The sequence below is a fragment of the Aythya marila genome (genome assembly GCF_965140915.1).
Source record: "Aythya marila genome assembly, chromosome: 10".
NCBI classification, from domain to species: Eukaryota; Metazoa; Chordata; class Aves; order Anseriformes; family Anatidae; genus Aythya; species Aythya marila.
This window is the reverse complement of record NC_139051.1, coordinates 18,963,695-18,984,400: the sequence shown is the minus strand read 5'-3', so window position 1 is coordinate 18,984,400 and position 20,706 is coordinate 18,963,695. Positions and strand designations below refer to the sequence as shown.

The 20,706-nt window shown below is 47.6% G+C and overlaps 1 protein-coding gene across 1 annotated transcript in view; it reads left to right on the top strand.

The window, feature by feature from the left end:
* The first annotated feature begins 9,453 nt into the window (after positions 1-9,453).
* Positions 9,454-20,706, top strand: part of WNT7A (Wnt family member 7A) — a 36,945-nt gene continuing 25,692 nt past the window's right edge. Inside the window, exons 1-2 of the mRNA XM_082768336.1 lie at positions 9,454-10,315; positions 11,200-11,426. Of these exons, the coding sequence (XP_082624462.1) occupies positions 10,245-10,315; positions 11,200-11,426 (298 nt within the window). The 5' untranslated portion in view covers positions 9,454-10,244. The remainder of the gene's footprint in view (positions 10,316-11,199; positions 11,427-20,706) is intronic.

Sequence of the window (20,706 nt, the reverse complement as noted above, 5' to 3'; positions counted from 1 at the left end):
ATTATCCACCTGGCTGAACTGTCACCACATCATACCTTGGTCAGACCGCCAGTTTCACTCTTGCTTTGCTCACACCAGTCCAGTATTCTGCAGCAGATTTGGTCTCCTCACTGGCATTTTGACATCGCCTCATCCTTTCACATCCATGTCATGCGATCAATCTACTTCGCATCAAGCATAAGTCACTTGTCTTTACTTTTCAAATAAAAAGCTGTTGTAATGATGGTCTGCTGCATTGGTCTTTATGCCTCACCATCTTATTTCCAAGGAAGCATCCTTCTTTCTGGGTGCTGAATTTCTGCTTAGGACTCCCTATGAATACTTGCAGAAGCACTTTGTTCTTCTCCTACACTTCTTAATGCTGCAGTGTCCTCCTTGCCAGCAGCTGCCTGCCATACTGACCAACATGGTTCCTTTTTTACTCCTTTATCTTCCACACTCATCTTCTACTCGATAATGTTTTTTTGGGATGAAATCCATGTTCTGCATTTGTAGATGACACTGCAGAATGCCATCCTATTGAATAGATAGGTATGGACCTATCAGGAAGCCCTGACTTGTGGAGTGTTGCAGTCTCATCCTATCACATATCCTTTATCAAACACATAAACCTTCCTAAGGTCACTTCGGTCTGCAGCCCCTGCTCAGTTCAAGCACAATGCTGACACCTGTCAAATGGCCCTTACTGTCTGGTCTATGTGAAAGGCATTTCACAAGAGCTCAGCATACTGCTGAGCTGCCCATGGAGTTTACACGCACTTACACACCCCAGCCATATCTCCCAGAATGCTTCCCAGGAACACATCAGTGAAAGCTGTTGCCCTTTCCAGGCCTTCACTTGGCAAGCAGCACAGCAAACACCCTCACTGACAAGAGCACACACTTGAACCAGACCAACGAGAACACAGGTGGAAAGCTATTTTAACCCGATCCACGAGTTAAGGATATGTCTGGAGGTCATTTCCAGCTCAGAGAGCAAACACCAAGTATTCAGTTATCCTCTGTGTCTATATGGAGGCATCGGATCAGCACATGAAGATTATCAGAAAAGTTAGCAATTTTGGTAGATTGGCACTAGAACTACTTATTCAAGCTGATGAGTGTCCTCACCTGGCTGTTAGAGAGACAACCCCACCTCTGGCTCTGGTCTCAGACAGCGACATCTGTGTGGCAGCACAGGAGGACAAGGCAGCATTGCTATGCCACCCTCTAAGTGCACAAAGAAGCATTAGCTTCCTGTGCCATGGCTATTCACCTGGCTTAAGGCAGCAAGCTTGGCTGAAACCAGTGAAGGCAGAACAACCAGAACCCAGTCAGAGAGTTTCAACCAGTCCCTAAGTCTCGTGGTCTAGCACTGATTCATCTCCGTGTTACAGCTTCTCAACCGTATCAAACACGTGAAGACTCAATCAGTTGTCTTTGCTATCATTAGACACTCAACAGTTTACAACTATATATTTTATACCTTTAATTTATTTACTGCACAGTTACTGCTTGGGAACAACTGGAAGACTGAGTGGACCATCGTGAAGGCATTAGCAGGCCTCTGCTCCACAGAAGTGCTTGAAATGTCTGTGCAGGCAACATTCCCAGAGCACGACCTAGCCTATTCAAGCATCTTCCACGAACATGCTTTTAGACAGATCAGCTAATCTTGTTTACATGATTTAGAGTAAATGTTGAATGCAAACCTATTTTGTCTTGCAGACATAAATTTCTGTGCATAGGCAGATAGGAAGAAGTTCCTAACTTTGCAAGGAGATAAAAAATTATTAGTAAGAGCCCCAGTAGCCACAATACGATTCCCTTTCGTAGGATCCAAAGAATCCCCCTGAAGCTCTCCTATTAACAAAGGCTGTTTGAACAAGTTGGCTGAAAATAAATAAATAAGTCTAATTCAGTACTTTTCCTTTTTTTTTTTAAAAAAAAAAAAAAACAACAAACCTGCAGTGCTATTTTAAGAACAGTTTTATGGTTACAGTTTAGGCAATGGCTAAAACGGAAGGGAGAAAAGTTACAATATATTTCATAAAGTTTATGTGCCTTGCCCGTAACTGTCTCTCACACCATGATATCACCATGCCCTCCCACATTTCTAGTGACATCTTGACATCAGCCTTGTAAAAAAGCATTTGAAACCTTTGAATGGGGGGGAGGGGGAAGGGAACTTCCTTCTGGAGGAGACAGGTATTCAGTTCTATTATTTTAATTAAAGCTATAATTTTAGTAAGATTAGACTCATTGCTAGCAGTGATAGCTTCAAGATTTCTTCTGCTGATTGTCAAATTTACAGATGCATCCAAGGTCAGCCTTCATCAGAACAAAAAGTAGACCTGCGTCTTTCTGTGCCTTCCTCTCCATCATTCCATCATTCCATTTTCTCCACCCTTTCTCTCCTTCCTGCCATGAACATGAGTTTGCTTCCCCTGATCTCCACATGATTTCCTCATGCTATTTGTTACCCCTTCCCATACACAATTTTTGTGACTCCGCCCTGCGCACATTCAGGGAATAGACAACACCCTTGTTGTCCACGCTGCTGCTCTCCACCCAGCCACACGTGCTATCTGCTTTGCACATCACTGTGCACACAGGCACTCTGTCCAACAAAAAGCCTGCCTTACTTTTTGCAGTGACTGGCATCAGGTACAGCTCCGTCTCACCCATCCCCTCAGCTCATTGCCCCAGCACTGTGAACAGTTGTCAGAGCTCAGCATATTCTGTGGCAAATCACTAGCATCCAGCAGGTTTTGTTACCTGAAGATATACCAGCAGGACTCACATATTCAGCACTGGCTGGCTATGGCTAACCAAGATGCGTGTTTGACATCCAGTTTTACAACACATCTCTTATCCCTCAATGTGTGCTGTTGCTACTCCACCTCTCTGTAGACCTGGTATTTCCAAAGCTGTCAAGTTCTCCTCTTCCTTAGCATCATCTGTAGCTCTCTGGAGGACTGTCACATTTGCTGGATCACATCCATGGTGCTTAAGACTTTTCTTTGGCAACAGATAATCTGCTCTGCCAGTTCATCATTTCACATCTGTGTCCATTAATAAATATATAAAGGAAATGTAATTTTTACCTTAAAAAAAGACAAAAATGGTATTTGCCTAAGTGCACATTCTGACAAACAGGGAGTATTATTTTTTTTCCAAATGCAACAGACGCCCCACTACATTTGATATGAGGGTAGAATCAGGAAAATCTCATAGAGAAACTATGCAGGAAAGAAAAAAAATAACAACAAAAACGTCTGGATGAGTAGCATCCCTCTACACAAGTAGCCATGTTTATACCTGTCAGGGGACAAGAGATCTAAAGAGAAAAAATGCCCTGTTGTAGAACTGGAGGTGCCCGAGTGGTGGTGCAACTGGCACCCAGTGGCACTTCCACATCACTTGACCACAGGACACACAGACCAGTGGGATTCATGTACTTAGCTCAAAGCAACTGACAGGATATGCCTGCTTCTCCAGTCCTGCTACTGCCATTTCAGATTACTGCTCGAGAGCAGCTTACTTCACATGCATTAATCATTAGCTCCTTCTGTGGTATGTGCAACAACTGCAGGGTCCAAACTCCAAGCCGTCAGGATGGTCCCAGGGAGCCACAGCCCATGGCGGTGTGCAGCCTGAAGACCGATCTGCTTTGGGACGCAGCCCCCACCAGGCCTGAGGCGTGCACACACACCTGAGGGGCAGAGGAAAGTCCCCGAGGTGCAGCAACAGTTACCCAGTCCTTGAGACTGTGCAGGGGGAAAACAAACAAACAAAAGAACAACTTTGAGAAAGTTTCAAAACAGTGGATAAACAGCCCTTGAGTTCTACTTTTTTTTTTTTTTAATTATTTTTTATTAAACACTCAGCAAGGTGAGGATCACGTCTTTACCTGAGGAAATAGCCTTGACTAAGTCCCCAAACCTGAAGACAGCTTTCTCCCCAAACATAGCTGGGTGCAAGGCAGCAGTTCAAGCTTAGAGCAGCTTCACCAAGGTATTACTTTGCCTTTAATGTATTCTTTTCTGCATAGTTGGATTCAAGAGTTCAAGCAAACCTAAGCTCTGAGAAAACCTGGGCTTCCAAACTTTAGTTTTAGAGCTCCTTCAGCCACATCCAGCTCTAAAAACCAGCAGACACCACAGAGACTACAGCGATGAGTGCCCGCACACAGACACAGCTCTACACTAAGTCACCGTAAAAAAGCGCATCGTCCAAGCTGGTAGACTCTTAAATCACAGAAACATAAACACAGCAATGTTTTCCTTACCCCTAAAAACTTCCAGCAGTTTCTAATGAACCAACTCCTGCCAGCTCCAGCTCCTCTAAAGCTCTGAGCAGTCAGTTACTGTCTGTGGAAGCTGCAGGTAATTAGCTCCCAGGTACACCTGCCTGCCCAAACCACTGCTGTCTCACATTAACCCCTGAGGTCACCACCAGCCTGGCTCCACCTGGAGCCCCCTGCCCATGGGTCTGGGGATTGGGGTTTCCCTCCCACAGGCTGCAAACCCCCTTGAGCGCCCTGCCCTGAGCTCGTCAGACCCAGTTTTGCATCACCAAGCCCATGACGGGGTGACCGATCGCAGGGCACGTGTCGCCCCTGTGCTGCCACGAGCGCTCCCGGCCAGCCGAGACCCATCCTGGAAACCCAGCCCGGCAGTGAGGGCAGCTCTCGCCCTTCCTGCGCCCTGACCTGCTGCAGCTTCTACGTCACCGGCTGCTCTCGGAGCAAAACTCTGCAGCAGGCTTCTTAGTGCTCGTCTGGCAGGCCTGCAAATGCATCTGCAAACTGAGAAGTTGCCAGTGATACGACATATTGGGGAGCAGGTGAAGAAGGACCCAGGAAATAAACTGCCTTTGTGAATGTTATTTATATTTATTGTGTATTTTCAAGCGCCCTTTTAGGAGTTAGGAGATTTGTAATACAGGGAGCGTTGGTATATTAAGCTCACATTTCTGCTACTGAAAGGACTCTCTAGTCTGACTTTTACAGAGCTGTTTTGACAACAAAACTGTGCAGCTATGATTAGCCTGATAAAAGGGAGCCAGAGTTGGAGTATTGATGGTATGTGCATCTAGGATCTAGTTACAAAATGGGCTTTTAACCACATTCTCCCTTGTGAATTCATGTTATCAGAGGCCATCTTAAAGAAAAAAAAAAAGACAGACAACCTTTCTTTTTTGTTTTACGTGGATATTTTTCTTGTGTTTCTTTATGTTTATGAAAAATGAGACATTACTAACCTTGACCAGAGCCACACACCGAGCAGACGGGCACTGTGCAAACTTCCCCCCATAGCTTCACTCACCTCGCTTGGTGCAGAGAGCAGGAGCAGCCGTGAATCCATTCAGCTGGAGGAAACCACAGGGTCCAGTTCTGGCCTTGTGAGCGCAGTCCAAAAGTCCAGAAGGATTGCATCGAGACCTACAGGCTTTTGGAGCTTCTTATTCTTTCTAAAATATAATTTATTTTGAGAATATATTTTCAGAGCTGATTAGCTAGCCTACTAAATCATTGCACTGCCTAACCCCAAAAAGCAACCCTGACAAACAATTAACAATAGAAACACCATTGTGGCAACAAGTGATGGATGGTTCAAGGGTGTAGCTTGGGCCTGGCCTTTGTTCAGAAGAAAGTTGCTGCTGCTAAATAAAGAATTGGGTAGTAAAAGGTGAGAGTGAACAGATCATATCTAGAATAAAACTATTTGCTCTCCTTCAGGGTATGTTTCCTCATAGCAGCAAGCATCTCATGAGAGGCAGGCAGGCCCCATCGCTCAGGGCGGACGTGTGACAGAAACTGCTGCACACCAGCCCTACTTCTGCACAGCCTGGGACAAAATGCTCTCCCAGTTTCCCCTCTTCTGGGTGGGTGCAGCACGGCGCCTGCTTGGCTGGGCTGTAAGCCGGGCTGCCTGGTCTCTGCCCTGCGTGCATTCAGGACGTGGTGATTTCAGGCCTGCAGAGCCCCCAGCCTGGCTCTCACCTCCCTGAGTCTCTGCAAGAGCTGCCCCTGGCCCCCCAGGCTGCCCCATACCTGCTCCGGAGGCTGCTGCACCGGGAAGATCCCCGGGGGTGGTGGGTCTGAGTCTCCCAGATGCTTTCAGCTCCCTCCCTTGTAGAGTCAAATGCATTTGGAACGGGTCCGCCACCGTCTGATGGTGTTGGCAGCTACTTTGGCTTTGTGGACTTGCAACAACTGTCTAGGTTTTGAGACCGCAGAGTCCTTTTAAGTGCTGGATAAAAGGACTGCATTATCAAAAGGAGAACATCTGGCACTGTAAGAAAGTTCGTTTCTAAATCCCTACAAGAGCACCACACAGCCCTGGTTACGTTGGCTTAAAAAAACAGGGAAAACTCTGACTTCTACCCATTTGTCAGTGCACCAAATGATAAAACCTGGGGGATCCTCACTGCTAACAGAAATGCTGGTTATTGCTTCCTTACGTTACGAAAGGAGCAGGCTGGTTCTGACTGTCCGGGTTCAGTCGCAGACACAGTGCTGGTCGGATACTGCTAAGAGCTGGATTTTCACCTGCAGACAGCTTCTTGTAGGTCGGGAGTGCTGGGATTTCTTTTTAACCCCTTGAAGACCATGGTTCCAAGTTCATTTTAATTTCCAAAGGCAATTTCCTGATTCCTACTTTTCTGTCATGAATTTCTAATTGTTGTGTCAATTTACCAAACATCCTGTAACTCTGCTATGCTGTTAAGAGAAATAGAATAATCTGTTGTAACGTCTCACTCTGATTTTATTGTGCAGAAATTAAAAAGTAGTAAATAGAAAGACAAAAAAGAAAGCTGGGTACGTATGGACTGTAAAACAGGTGGTAGGTAAATATTAGTTACTGTGGACCACCATAAAAACCACATGGTTGCAAGAACCATTTAAGGTCTACAAACATTTTAAATGGTAATCAAAATGTTTTAGAAACTTTGCCAAACTAGACAAACTACCTACCTGTAATCTGCACTGGAATGTTATTTTATGTATGCTGCACATGCGCATGTGCACACGCACACACACGCTCACACATATCTAGGTCACAATTTTTTTAGGAACAGAGTAAGAAAAAAATCATTGATTAATTCAGTAAATTATTTATCTTTTTTTTTTTTTTTTTTTTTTTTTTTTTTTTTTTTTGAGGAGGAGGCTTTGCCGTTTTCTGCTCTTACTGAACCTTAAGACAACAATTTACTTAGCCTTGACCTAGCCTATGCTGTGTTAAACAGCCAACCTGTTGAAGTTGGTTCAGACAAAACGACCATAGCTGCAGCACCAGAAATACAGAAAAAGCAAAACTGCAGCCTAAGGAGCTCACAAGCAATGCTTGGTGTGACAGATCACTATATCAGGGAACGTGGGCTGAAATTCTGAGGCACATTTAAAATGATATCCCGGTATTTTTGGTGTTCAGAGGCTAACTTGGGGAGTGGATTTGTTCTTTGGAGAGCAGGTTTTGTTTCAGAATGGGACTCCTGAGCCTGTTTTTGCCCATTTCTGCTCAAGGGCTATTGAAACAATGTGACTAATTGCACTAAAATCAGCAGAAAATGCAGCTCCTGTGCCTATCCACCCCTTCTCCCCCCCTCCTCCAATCTGCCACTGATGCCTCTTCAGTAGCAGCTCCATGGCCCACTTGCAGCATTTTGCTTTGCTTTACCCTAACTCTTAGGAGCCTGAGTGGTGGATGAGGGCATCATTGTACCGAGCAAAAAGTGTATACCTTCATTCTCACTTCTGCACGGGCAAAATATGTGCTTTTGTGACCGACAGGAGTGATAAGGCCACCTGGAAAACATCAACTTGATGTGCAAGGGGGACAGTGCACGGAGCACATCAATGTTCCCTTACAGAGCTGAGAACAAACGTGTGTTATATTGCTGCCTCATGCTGCGCGATCCCTCTGTGCCTGAACTGCTGGCCTGTACACCTCAAAGAGCCCGATGAACATCTCAGTGGGGATTTGCTGCCGTTCCCTGACAGTCTCTGGCTATGACCCACCTGTTCGGCTGCTTCCCCACACAGCTGCCGCGATGCCTGTGCCGGTGTGCAGCGCCAGGTGCCTGTCCCAGCACGATCTCAGGGCTGGGCTCACTTTTGGTCTCAACACAGCGTGTTCCTCGCTGATCTGAGGAGATGATAGATAGACAGATGCAACTTGGAATAACGCCTTTCTGCCTCCCTCTCACCTCTTTTTCGGGGTGGGTTCCCTCCCACCCCAAGAGACTGTGCCCTAAGCCTGGGATTTATTTCCCATTCAGACATCCCCGCGGCTGCCCGAAACCCTCAGCAACCTGTGCGCCCGGGGCCGCCCCTCGCTCCCCGGAGGCCGCGGAGCCCCGGGGGAGGCCGCGGAGCCCCGGGGGCCGCCCGCAGGTGCCGGGGCCGCGGCTGCCGCTCCGCGCCGTGCCCGCCAGGTGTCGCCGCGACAAAGTCTCTGCGGGTGTCGCCGGGCTCCCGGCCCCACCTGCCAGCGGCCGGGCGCCCTCCGCCGCCCCCAGGGGGGCTCTGACTCCAGTCCCCCCCGCCCCGGCCCCACCGCGTTCCGCTTTCCGCAGGCGGCCCCGGGCCGGCAGCCCCCTCCCCAGGGCGGGGGCTGCGGGGCGTAAAGGTGATGGGAGGGCAGCCGGTGTGCCGGGAGGCACAGGGAGACGAGGGGAGAGGGGCACGGGGGGACGAGGACGGGGAGGTAGGGGAGATCCCCCCTCCCTGCCCCTATTCTCACCCGCGACAAGGTCGCCAGGACCCCTCTGCCCCTCTGCGCATCCCGGCGGCCGCCCCCCCTTTATCCCCCCGGTTTGGGGCTCACCGGGGCCGCCGCTCGACCCGGGGGGCTTCAGAGCGGCTCTCCGGCGCGGATCCCGGGCACGTTTTATTGTTTTCTTTTTGTTTTGTTTTCAGCAAAACACTATCAGCAGAACAATTCCAGCACCACACCCCTGTTATCATTTAGGTAACCTCCCTGTTTGAAATATTTCAAGTGGATAATAAAATAGTCATCGTATCCGCGCAAATTCCCGCAACGCGGAGCGGAGATACTCCTCTCGACCGCCCCCGGTGCCCCCCCCCGCCTGTGCATCCCGTGGGGCCGGAGCCGGCCGCGTCCCGCAGCCACCTGGTCCCGGCCCGTTCCCCGCTCCGCCCCTCGGGGCTCCACGGCCCCATCCCTGGCCGCGGCAGAACCGGTGGCAAAATAAGTGGGGAAGGCGCTCCAGGGGAGCGCCGGCAGCGCGGGGGATTTTCCGTGCCCCCGCCGCCGCCGGGGATGCTGCGGGTGCCGGGGGCTCGCCCCGCTCCGCCGGCTGCTCTCGGCTGGGCAAAGCCCGGGAGAGAAGCGGCACGTTGCATGCGGGGAGGCAGAGCCAGGGGAGGAGCGTCGGGGCCGGAGCGAACGCATAAAACCGGCCCCAGGTGCTGCGCAGCCCCGGGAGCAGGCGACAGCCGCGCCGTTCAACTTCGGTCCCCTCCCGGTGCCGGCCGGCGCGCAGCAGCGGTGCTGGTCCCGGCCCCGGTGCCGGTCCCGGTGCCGGTCCCGGTCCCGGCACGGCGGCCCCATGCCGCCCGGCACCCCGGGGCCAGCCGGGCGCCCCGTCGGTGCAGCCCCGGGGGCGCCCCCCGCCGCCACCCCGCGGGGTCCCCGCCGCTTGCCCCCGGGCCGTGCCCGCAGGAGGAGCCGAGCTCTCCGCCCGGGGGGGATCGCTGTGAGCCTCCTCGCCGGCAGGTGATCCGTTTGCCATTTCTTGTTACCCTGCTTCCCACCTCCCCCGCCTTTCTTCCCCCCCGGCTGGACAACTCCCTCCTTTGGAGAACACGCCCAAGTAGCTGAAGAAGAGAGAAAGGGAGGAAAAAAAAAAAAAAAAAAAAAAAGGAGAGCGAGCGAGGGAGATAGTTAACATTGAACCTGGGGGGAGCGCCCGGAGCCGCCGGCGCTCGGGAGGATCCCGCAACCCCATACATCGCCGGCAATAAAGCGCTACGTGTGACAGGCATACAAATCCGGGCTAGAGGGAAAAAGAGCAGGCGAGAGGGGCAGAGCCGGCGGACGGGCGGTGCGGAGAGCCCCGGCCGAGGGCCATGGTGAGCGCCCCCGGGGGGTCCCCAGCGCGCAGCGGCGGCGGCGGGCGGCGGGGGCTGCGGCGGGGGCTGCCCCGCTCGGCCGCGCTGCCTTGACCCGGCGGCACCCGGAGCGCACCCCGGGCATCATTTCGCATGTTGGGCTGAGCCACGGCAAGCTGGGAATATGAACAGGAAAACAAGGCGCTGGATTTTCCACATCTTCCTGAGCCTGGGGATTGTGTATATCAAGATCGGGTAAGTAACTTTTTTTTCTTTTTTTTTTTTTTCTTTTTTTTTTTTTTCTCCTTTTATAACAATTGCGCTCTCTCTCGCTCTCAGCCCAACCTGCCCAGACGTGTTACTATTTAACTCGGGAAGTCTCAAAAAAAAAAACACCACCCGATGCTGGTGATCACGATTATTTTTTAAGAGACAGGTAGAGCCCCCGCGCCTCACCGACCCTTGGGGGCGCAGCCTCCGCGGGGCAAGGCGGCCCCGGCGATGCGTGGCCCCGGCGGGGGGGACACCTGGGGGCAGGGGGACACCCGGGCTTTCGGGGTACACCCGGCAACTGGGGGGGACACCCGGGACTGTCCGTAGCCCCTTCTCCGTGCCCGGCTCGGGGTACCGCGGCCGCTCTCGTCCCGGCCGGCTAACGCAGCCACCTGCCGCTGGCGACCTCCGAGCTCCACCCCCCCAATGCCCCTGGGCCACCGAAGGGACACAGCGGGTGCCCTCGGGTCCCCCTCAGGTCCCGCAGCATCTCCGGGCCGGGCCAGGTGCGCTCGGCTGCGGGGAAAGCGGCGCGGCCAGGGACAGGGGGCTCGGACTCTTGCCCTCGCTCCGTCTGCTGGACGGGAGGCGAAGCCCCCCCTGCCCGCTGCCCGTGCCCGGGCACGCACCGCTGTTGCCTGCGCTTTCATTGACGAATGAGGAAGTTGGGTCCCGTTTTGGCAGGAGCCCACGTGTTCCTTATCTCTGCTCGGGCTGCGGAGGGAGAGACAGGGAGAGGGAAGAGGCAGGGGGAAAAGGCGGCTGCTTGCCGGGGGCACCTGCCGGAGCCGTCCCAGCGGGGTGCTGCCGCATCTGCCTCCGTGCCGAGCCTCCCCCCGGCCACCTTTGGTCTCTTGTCGTTGCAGGGGATTTTCCTCGGTGGTGGCCCTGGGAGCCAGCATCATCTGTAACAAGATCCCGGGGCTTGCACCCCGGCAGCGGGCGATCTGCCAGAGCAGGCCCGACGCGATTATCGTCATCGGGGAAGGGTCCCAGATGGGCATCAACGAGTGCCAGTTCCAGTTTCGCAACGGGCGCTGGAACTGCTCAGCCCTGGGAGAGAGAACCGTCTTCGGGAAGGAGCTGAAAGTGGGTACGTTGCCTCTCTGCTAGCTACTGCCGGCTCTCACCTGCATGACACTGAAAAGGGGCACACGGGGGGCCACGGGGCGCTGGGAAGGGGCAGTTTGTGCACGCCGCCTGTGTCTGCGTACTTAAGGATGTGAACAAGGTTAAAAGCAGCGCTCAGAGACTGAATGCTGAGCGGGGTTTGAATTACACGTCTGTGTGTAGAAACATAACAGTGATACTGCCCGATGTTTGTACCTGTTAGGATGGAGGTCCAGCAGTCACTCACCGCACAGAACAGTTGCTCTGCAGTAACTGCTGTAGTGACCCCTCTCCCACCAGGAAGAATGGGTGAGCTGCAGTTTGAGATGTCAGGGCATTTACAAACAGATTGTTCCAACTAACAGTCAGAAGATTCCATTTCCAGCTTCCATTTTTTTGCAGTACAAAGTATATTGAAATTCTTAACTAAACTGGCATCAGTAATGATGAACACATTTGAGGAAATGGAACTGAGGTTGAAACTCTCATGCCCTTGGACTGCGGAACACACAGTAGTGGAGCTTACTCAATGTTTGTTGATTCCACAGCACTTAAAGAGAAAGGAAAAGAGTTTTCCAAAGAACGGCATAACAATTTTTAGAGCCGTAGTTGAAAGCTGATCACTCACAGTACGCCGTTCCTTGTCCAGAAAGTGAAGCTGGGACCTGTGGTTTCCAGCCTTCGGGTCTCTCTGTCTCCTCCCCATCTGGAAGGTAGATAGGAAAACCACGAAATCAGTCAAACAATGCTCAGTGTGATAAAAAACATGGGTGTTTCATGAGAACCCCAAACAACAGCTATGACTGGCTTCCAGCTTATGGGGAAACCCTCTGGACTGGACTGGCTTCCAGGTGCCATTTAGTTGGCACCTAGTACCCCATTCCTCACATTCTCATGGAGAGAGACGGTGTTGCCACTCTGCTTGGGAAAGCCCAAGAATGCTTGGCATTAAATGAACATCATTTTATCACGTGTGCGTGTTGATATGCATATTTTACAATAACTTGAGGTATTTAAGGAGCAGAAAGAGAACAAACCAACCAAATTTTAAAGTCCAGTGTGAGTAACAGGTCTTTCAACACCTTTGATAATCAAACACAGTAAGTCAAGTAGGGTACGTGAAAACCACACTGTGCGACATTGTGAAACACCTGAAAATGGACCCTTTACTCAGATTAGCTCATTGTTTCTATTCCTTGATCTGGGCTGTTCCTGTCAGCAATCCATGCAAGTGTTTGCCACTTATGTCAGTGAAGAGTCCATTTGGATGGCTGACAGGTTTGGGCTCATTTAGCCTAAGAGTAACATTTCCTTAAGCACAAAATGTGAGAAGGATTTCTTCTCCAACAAATCATAAAAGTGCAGAGTTATTGTGGTCTGTTGTATAAACATGCACTCAGTTCTTCTACCCCTCCCAAAATTGAATTATTTAGCTAGTGGGTTATATTTAGGTCCTTTTAAAGAAAGTCAATATTAAAGGAAGTAGACTTTGATCTGTCTTTGAGGTGATAACTCTTAATACGTTCTATCTACCCATTACGATGCTAAGATGGATAGCGCAAATTCATCGCTGGTTTCAGAACAGAATCAAGTGTTGAATATCATCCAAATTATAAAAGTTGTTCAAAGAATAACCAAAAACTTCAAATTTAAACAGCTTTGGCATTTACATTTAAAAATAACCTTCAAAAAATCACACAGGTTCTGAGATCAGCAATAGTATATCCTACATGCATGTAAGATATGCAACGGTGTCTCAAGGATAAAAATACTCAGGCCCTCAATCGTCATGAAATACTACAGTGTAACTGCTTGGTTCAGGTTGTCACCTTGTTCCTCTGCTTCTTGTCTATCGGCATGTACAGAGACCTAGAATATCTGACACAGCTCATCTTTCTGTGGCTGTTAGGAAAAAGCACCTTTCCTTGATTTCCCTCTCCTCCCCTAAGATCTCTGTGTAGAGTTGTGCTCTGGGTTACCATTCACAGAACAGGGACTAGTACTTGCTTCTGGTTAAAAAGGTAACACCCGCATGCCACAAAGCTAGAATACAAATGTGGTGTCCAGAAACAGGAGATCAGGCCAATATCCCTTACCCTAAACAGGAGAGAGTGTGGCAGGAAGAGCTGTATACCCTATCAGATGTGTTTGATGTTTAGTTTACAGAAGAACAAACCGGGTCACCATTAGGGTAAAGATACTGTACCCCCGCCATTTTTTTTTAATTAATAGCAACAGATCTAGCTTCTCAGTCCTCTGACACAGCGTGTATTGCAATATACTATTCAAACAGCAGTGCATTACTACTTCTATAGTCTTCAGAGGCTGCTTATATTTCCTGCTCAGTCGCATCCTTACAGTGATACTGTGGAAGCTTGCAGGGCACCTTTGTCTGGCCATGGGCGATGGAGTCGGGGGCTACATGACCTCATTCCTCTTTTCCTGTTAGGCGGCGGTGCTCGGACTCGAGCAGCACTGCTGTGTTTGCTCTATGATTAGGGGATGACTTCAGAATGACAGTAATGCGGCTTGCCTTGCTGCTGCGCTGCTGAGCGCGTGCAACTGGCAAATTCTAATATCAATTTGGGAGGATGTGCTTAAGTAACTCTTATGCTAATAGGATTTGTGTGTGTTAGCCCATACAAATAAGTTACCCTGGATACCACATATTCTTGGGAACTATTTCCCAGCCCATGATTTTGATGGCACACCAAGCTAAGTCTCTTTGAAAACAGGTTTCATTGCTTTTTTACTGGGTGATCTAGTTTATGAATGTTGTGCAAATGCACCCAAATTATTTAAATTCTCTCTTTGACACTGTGGGGTGATTCAGGAGGCCTAATTTCTCCCAGTGGCTTTGCTGACACGAGGTTGAAGGACCCTGTCACTCTCCTTTCCTCCTCTCTTTTTCTCTTTTTCCTTTTTTTTTTTTTTTTTTTTTTTTTAAACATGGCAATAGGGCTTCTAGCCTTGGGGAAACACTTTGAAGTCTGTAGAAGGAAAGCATCAAACAAAATTTTCCTTTTCTTCTCTGTAGCACGTGTGGGTACGTATTTTAACAAATTTACATTTAATCTGTCTCCCAGTGATAATATAGTTGTAGAACTTGCAATCATTTAAACTCATCCATGCTTCATACAGCCGATTCGTGATCACACACTGAGTGTCCCAACTCATTATAGCCTGCTTCCAACTAGTGCACAGCATATACACTGGTTCTTGTGTCATTTTATCTGGTTTGTCCTTCAAAAGAGAGATTCTTCCCTACTAATATGCTGTGGATATCTTATCGTGACAGCTGGTGACAGTAGTGCCAATAACATGAAGAGAAGTAACAGTAAAAATGACATCAGTTTACTCTAGGCTTGGTAATTATAGAAATTATAAAACTGCAAACAAAATTAACACAAGGATTTTTTTTTTTTAGACAATTCTGTAGAAACCTTATTAATAATGTAAAGTCACAAAGAGATTTTTTAAAATAACCATGGATGATGCAACATGGCAATTATGGACACTTTTAAAACCAGACACATTTGTTACGGTGGTCAGCACTTCTGTTCCCAAAGCCAGCCGCAATCAAAACCCCAGATTTTGAAGCAAGATAGGCCGAAGAACCCCCACCCACCCCTTGTGCTTCAAGCCTGAACATCCGAGCAACCAGAGAAGCCTTTGACAGAATCAGACCATCAGACCTGGGCTCTGGTGGACCACAGAAAGAGCAGGTGCTATGGCAAAGCGCATCCTGCAGTGTGCAGCCAGGTGATCAGCAGGAACTTCACCGGCTGTGGCAGTGATAAGCCAAGGTACTAGCAGGGCATAATTATCTCAAATAATTACTTCAGGATGCCCATACTTTTCATGGCATCTAGAGGGCAAAAATACAGAGCTGTCTTTTTGTCACAATGGAGCTTCACTGCCACTATTCAATGAGACTCATAGGAAAAAATTCCAAGTAGGAATAATACAAACTATTTGACTGCATCTCTACAAAGAGATACAGTGAAGTGGAAACTCATTTCAGTGCAGATCTCTGAGAAGAAAGGCAGTGCAGCCTTGCAGAAGCTGTCATGGACCCTGCATGGGAAAGGATGAAGGGGGTCATCTGAGGGCTTCATGAAGACATGTAGTGGTCCCTGAAGAACATTACAGCAAAACTGGTTTCAGCCAAGTATTCATCCAGGTCTTTCTAAAATCCATCACTTCTTGGTTTCTTTTACATCAACAGCTTTTCAGTATAACCCCCTTAATACCTCCACCCATCTGACATTACTCATGCCAGTAAAGCTGAAAGCAAAAGAAAAATCCATGTGAACAAACTGCCCTTAAAAATTCTGAGTGCAGCAGGCAGCCCAGCGCTGTGCACTTGCCTGGACTCAGGGATCACTGCAGATGTATCCAGATGGACACCTTAGAACTGAAGAGCTTGTTAACTTTCTCTTATATGCTCCAAATTTAGCTCTGCACTGCTCACTGGTCCAAATTCAACAGTGACTTACTTTCCCTATATTAAAATAAGCGTGAAGGAAGAGGGGACATTTCCACTCTCACTTATTGAAACAAATGACAACCATCCCACAAGCCAGCCTCTAACAGGCTTGCTCAGTAGCTACCAGCTGGGAAGCATCTCCTTTGTTCATGTGCATAGAGAACGAGTTCTAGCTCGTTCTCCTGTGTAGCCTGGTCTGGCCTAGCTAACAGATACATAACACTGTAAAATCTATTTTTGTTATTGTTATAAAGACAAAAAACTTTTGAAAAGATCCCAGTACAGGTGTGTTCAAAAAGGGGTTTCCATGTTCAATCACTGTCTAGAGCTTTTTGATTTTAAGTACTGGTGTAGTCTCTTTTGTCAGGTTTTAAACAGTCTGATTCTCTCTGAATTACAAAATAGCAGACCAGGGAAATAACCACAGGCAAACCAACATGAATATGCTTGTCGTTTTCATATTGCACATGCTCTAAGTGGTGCTGCACTATGCAGCGTGGCCAATATCTAAAAGAGAGAGCGATAAATTCTGATCAGCATTAAGAAAACCCTGAGATATACAGAAAAGAAATACTGCTGTAATTAACAGGAGTCTTGTTATCTACTCAAATAGGGCAAGCATTTGCATTTCTGTGCTAAGTTTCCAACTCTTACAACCACTTTTCAATGTAAATATCTTGCACAAGAACAGTTATTTGCAGGCAAAAGAGAGGCTAGGCTGAAATATGGCCTGAACATCCAAAACCCAGCATGCTGCTCTATGCCAAAAAGTCAATCTTTCTAAGCAGGGACTGTCACAGTAAGATAAAACATTGCCCCAAGGTCACTGTAGTTGGAATTCCCATCAGAAGGTTTTCATACCTGCCTTCAGATGTGTCTTGTGAGTACATGTTTCAGAGAAACAAAAAGATTACATTTCACTAGAGAGATAGAAGAGCTCTCTCCTACTGCAGGGTCAGTACGTGGGCTTTTCCAAAGAAACGTACTGGCATGGAGGGATCAAAGCCATCTGAAAAGGGGAAACCATCGTTTGAGCTCCAGAATACTTACTCTGATTTTTTTTGCAGTGTATATACATTGAGTAGTAACTTTACAAGCTTAAAGAGGGTATTTTTTAAAAAAAAAAAAAAAGTCACTATATCTGGGCTGCTTTCTGTTTAAGAATGTCCTGTGGTGATGAAACAGTGACTAACCCCTCAAAGTCTCAAATGTTTTTAGAGCAACTCTACTAATTTAATGTATGGGTGCTAATCTTTTCAGAGAAGGTACTTCCATGTTTTATAGGGAACAGTCGTTTTTGTTTCAAGACAGTACGAACCCCTCAAAGCTCTGAGCCACTACGGGGGGGGGGGAGAAAAATGGAAGGGGGATATTTCAATGATTTTTTAAGCAACCATTTTTATTAATCACACATGCTAGGTTAAAGAAAAATTACAAAACAAAACAAAACAAAACAAAAACCAACCAACCAAACAAACAAAAAAAACAGTCTCCAAATTAAAAACAACTCCAAGACCATACATAGTCTACCAAGAAAGGAGACGGCACACCCCAAAGTAGGCAGAGGAAGAGTTCTGTTCTTCGTTCTAACTAGGTATGAGTTATGACCTCTACAGAGGGATGTGAAGTAATGCTAGCTGTGGCACATAATTGGCAAGGTACGTTGTATTTTCCATCTTTATATTTTCACAATCATATTTCAGCTCATGTCACTGCAGATAACTCCCTCTTTGACCCTTTGGCTTCAAATAGCAGAAAATATAACCCAGGTTTTCAGGTGAGATAAATAGAAATTTGTCTTTTTCATTTCACAGCTCAGTCAATTTATGAGAGGGGCCAAGCTGTTTAGCAACATGCTTAGATCCTGAGAGGTACCAAATGGCTGAGCACTTGTTGCCTTCCTGAAATCAAATCTGCTCTGTATCTTGCAGGCTTACACCCTGTTTCTAATGCTCCACCAAGTTATTTTGCTTCTTCTTAAATCCAAGTTCTCATTTGTAATCAACACGAACAAAGTTTTTAATAAATTGTTGACATTTTCAGATTAAACTTAAAAAAATTAAGGTGGCTGAATTAATACCAGGATGCAGAGCCCTCCTTGCAGCCAGTACACAGGTACTTGCTGACCAGCCAAAGCCCAATCCTGCCAACACTTAAACACAAGAGCAAAGATGTTCACGTGATTGCTTGCAGGATTAATGCTCCAAGCTATGTATGAGTTCCATATTGTTATGTTCAGTGACAGGGGAGCCACCTGTGCTGGTAATATTTATGTTTTCACTTGTGATAATCTTCACCCTTGCCCTCTGACACCCCATGGTGGTGGCTGATAGAGCAGATCTCAGTGAGAGCACTTGGGATTGTCTTGTGCTACCCAGTGCAGGGGCTAAAGACAGGACTCAGTGCTGTGAAGGACAATTTGCATGGGAAGAATGGAGTTGCAGAGCTGCAGGAAGTCAGGGATGCCAAGCTACCCACCATCAAAGCAAATAGAGCTGCAATGCACTGCTCCATGGGGGAGTGGGCATTTTTTTTTATTTATTTTATTTTATTTATTTATTTATTTATTTTTTTGCCATGGGCACAATGCATACATTATGTAAGTCCAGAAAAAAATAGAAAGAGCAGGGAGATATTTGTGTCTGACCCGCCAAGAAAAGCCTTTGTGTTCGTCCAGCACTGAAGCACTTGTTTGGACTGCTCTGGATGGAGGAGCAGAGCCAGGCAGTTGTCAGTGCCCACACCCTACGGCCCAGCCAAGTGCTGAAGGTGGCACTGGTGGCTTGGGAGCAGGGGTGCCACTGCCCTGCCAGCCCCAGTGCACCGAGCTTGAACATCACTTCTGCTAGCCCAGTGCTTATACCTGGGCACGCTGCCGTGGTTGGAAAGTCCTGTTGGATCCCCAGCCTTGTAAATAATGGGAGCAGGCTTTGAGAGCCTGCCAGCTCCCATTCCGATGTCCCTAATGCTTGGAGTTCAGCTCAGGGCTGTGCTCAGCCTCTGCTCAGTCCAGACTATGGAAAGGCCATGTTGTTTAGGAGCTGAAGGCACAGCTCTCACAGATGGGTTTGGGGATCCCCTTGTTCCTATTTGCTTTCTCTGTCTTTTCATCAGCTGCTGCAAGGCTGACACTAGAGGTGTGATACTGCCCAGCTCTTGTGGAGTATCAGCAGGGTTCACCCTGCAGACAGCAGTGCAATAGAAGGGGCACCTGTAAATGAGTTGCACCTCCATCAAATACCAGGGGAAGTACACATCACAGTTCTCACACAGGTGTAGCCACCTCTCACCTTCCTCCACATCTCCTTTACATCCCAGGCAGCCATCCTGCTTCTTTCTGACAGTTTTACCCATCACAAGTGGTTTTAGGTGCACCCTTGTATGGCACTGGCTGGAAAAGCCTTCACAAAGCACTTACATTGAATCAGCATCTAGGATCATGGTGTGTACCGATCCTCCACAAAGATAAACAGATCTGTTGTTATATGCATTTTGAAATTATTATTTACTTTCTAAATTATTTTTTTAAATAATTTTTAATCCTTCAGGCACTTCAGCTGCCTGCTGAAATCAGAAGAACAGCAGTTATATTTGTAATCTAAAAGTGGCAGGAAAACACACGTTTTCATGTTTTCCCCATTTTGTTAAAAAATCTTATACTGTTTTGGTATCTAAAACGGCGCCAAAAAAGATGTTCATAATGAACTATGCCTACCCCTACCCTACGTGCTGACACTTGTGTGAGCTACAGAAGCTTAAAAAGGTGAATCATTTATGGAAAGCAGATAGCTTAATGCAGACGTGACAAGCCTGTGCCACTTTATCAATACTGCACAAGTGCCAAGGTGCTTCCCACCTGGCTCGACTCCTCCAGACTCTTGCTTTGTTTACCTTGCAATCTACTAACTTCTAGTTTGGAAAAGCTGCCACACTTTTTCCTCAAGCAAGACCAATTTATAAAGTAAATTGTGAAAATATTTTAAGATCAAGCTTGATAATGAATTCTGTTCCTGTCTGTGCTGTTTTTATATCCTCTATATTACATTTTGCTTCCCTCTAAGAAAAAAACAGCAGCTTCGTATTTACAATGTAGAGACTTAAAATAGTCTCCCGATGTTTTTTTACTCTCTATCTTGAAAACAACTTGTGCTAGATTAGAAATCATCTATCTGAAGGAAAAACAGAACGAAATGCAAATTTCTACTTATATATATATATATATATATATATATATATATATTTTTTTTTTTGGTGCTGTCCCACTCTTGCTACTCCATGAGACAGAAACCTGGCATAAAGCATTGACTCTTCAGGGAGGAACCCTCTGAGTGGAGAAATTGGGACTACTTATTGCACCCTCCCCTGTTTATTAGGGCATTTTTCATAGTGCTGTACTTAAAATAGTGAGGATGTAGTTGAGGATAAGTTGGAGAAGGACGACTAAAATGCCCTAGCTGGTCCCTGTGGATTCACTCTGGGCTGCCTCTGGTCTCCCCATGCAGCTGGCACAGGGGCACGGGCACACAGAGTACTACTCGAATACACTTAAAGCCAGTGATTTCTATCCCACATGCAGATTTTCATATAACCCCCTAGTTCTATAAAGCCTCATATACAAAGTCCACAGTCACAACAATTCAACATTTTATGACTGATTTTTAACAAGGGAAATCAAGAAATCCTTTGAGAGCATCTAGTTCTTGACTACAAGTTCCATTATAAGCACAGTGCATGGCGGTGTAAATGGGAATATTACCTCTGCCAATAAAAGGGC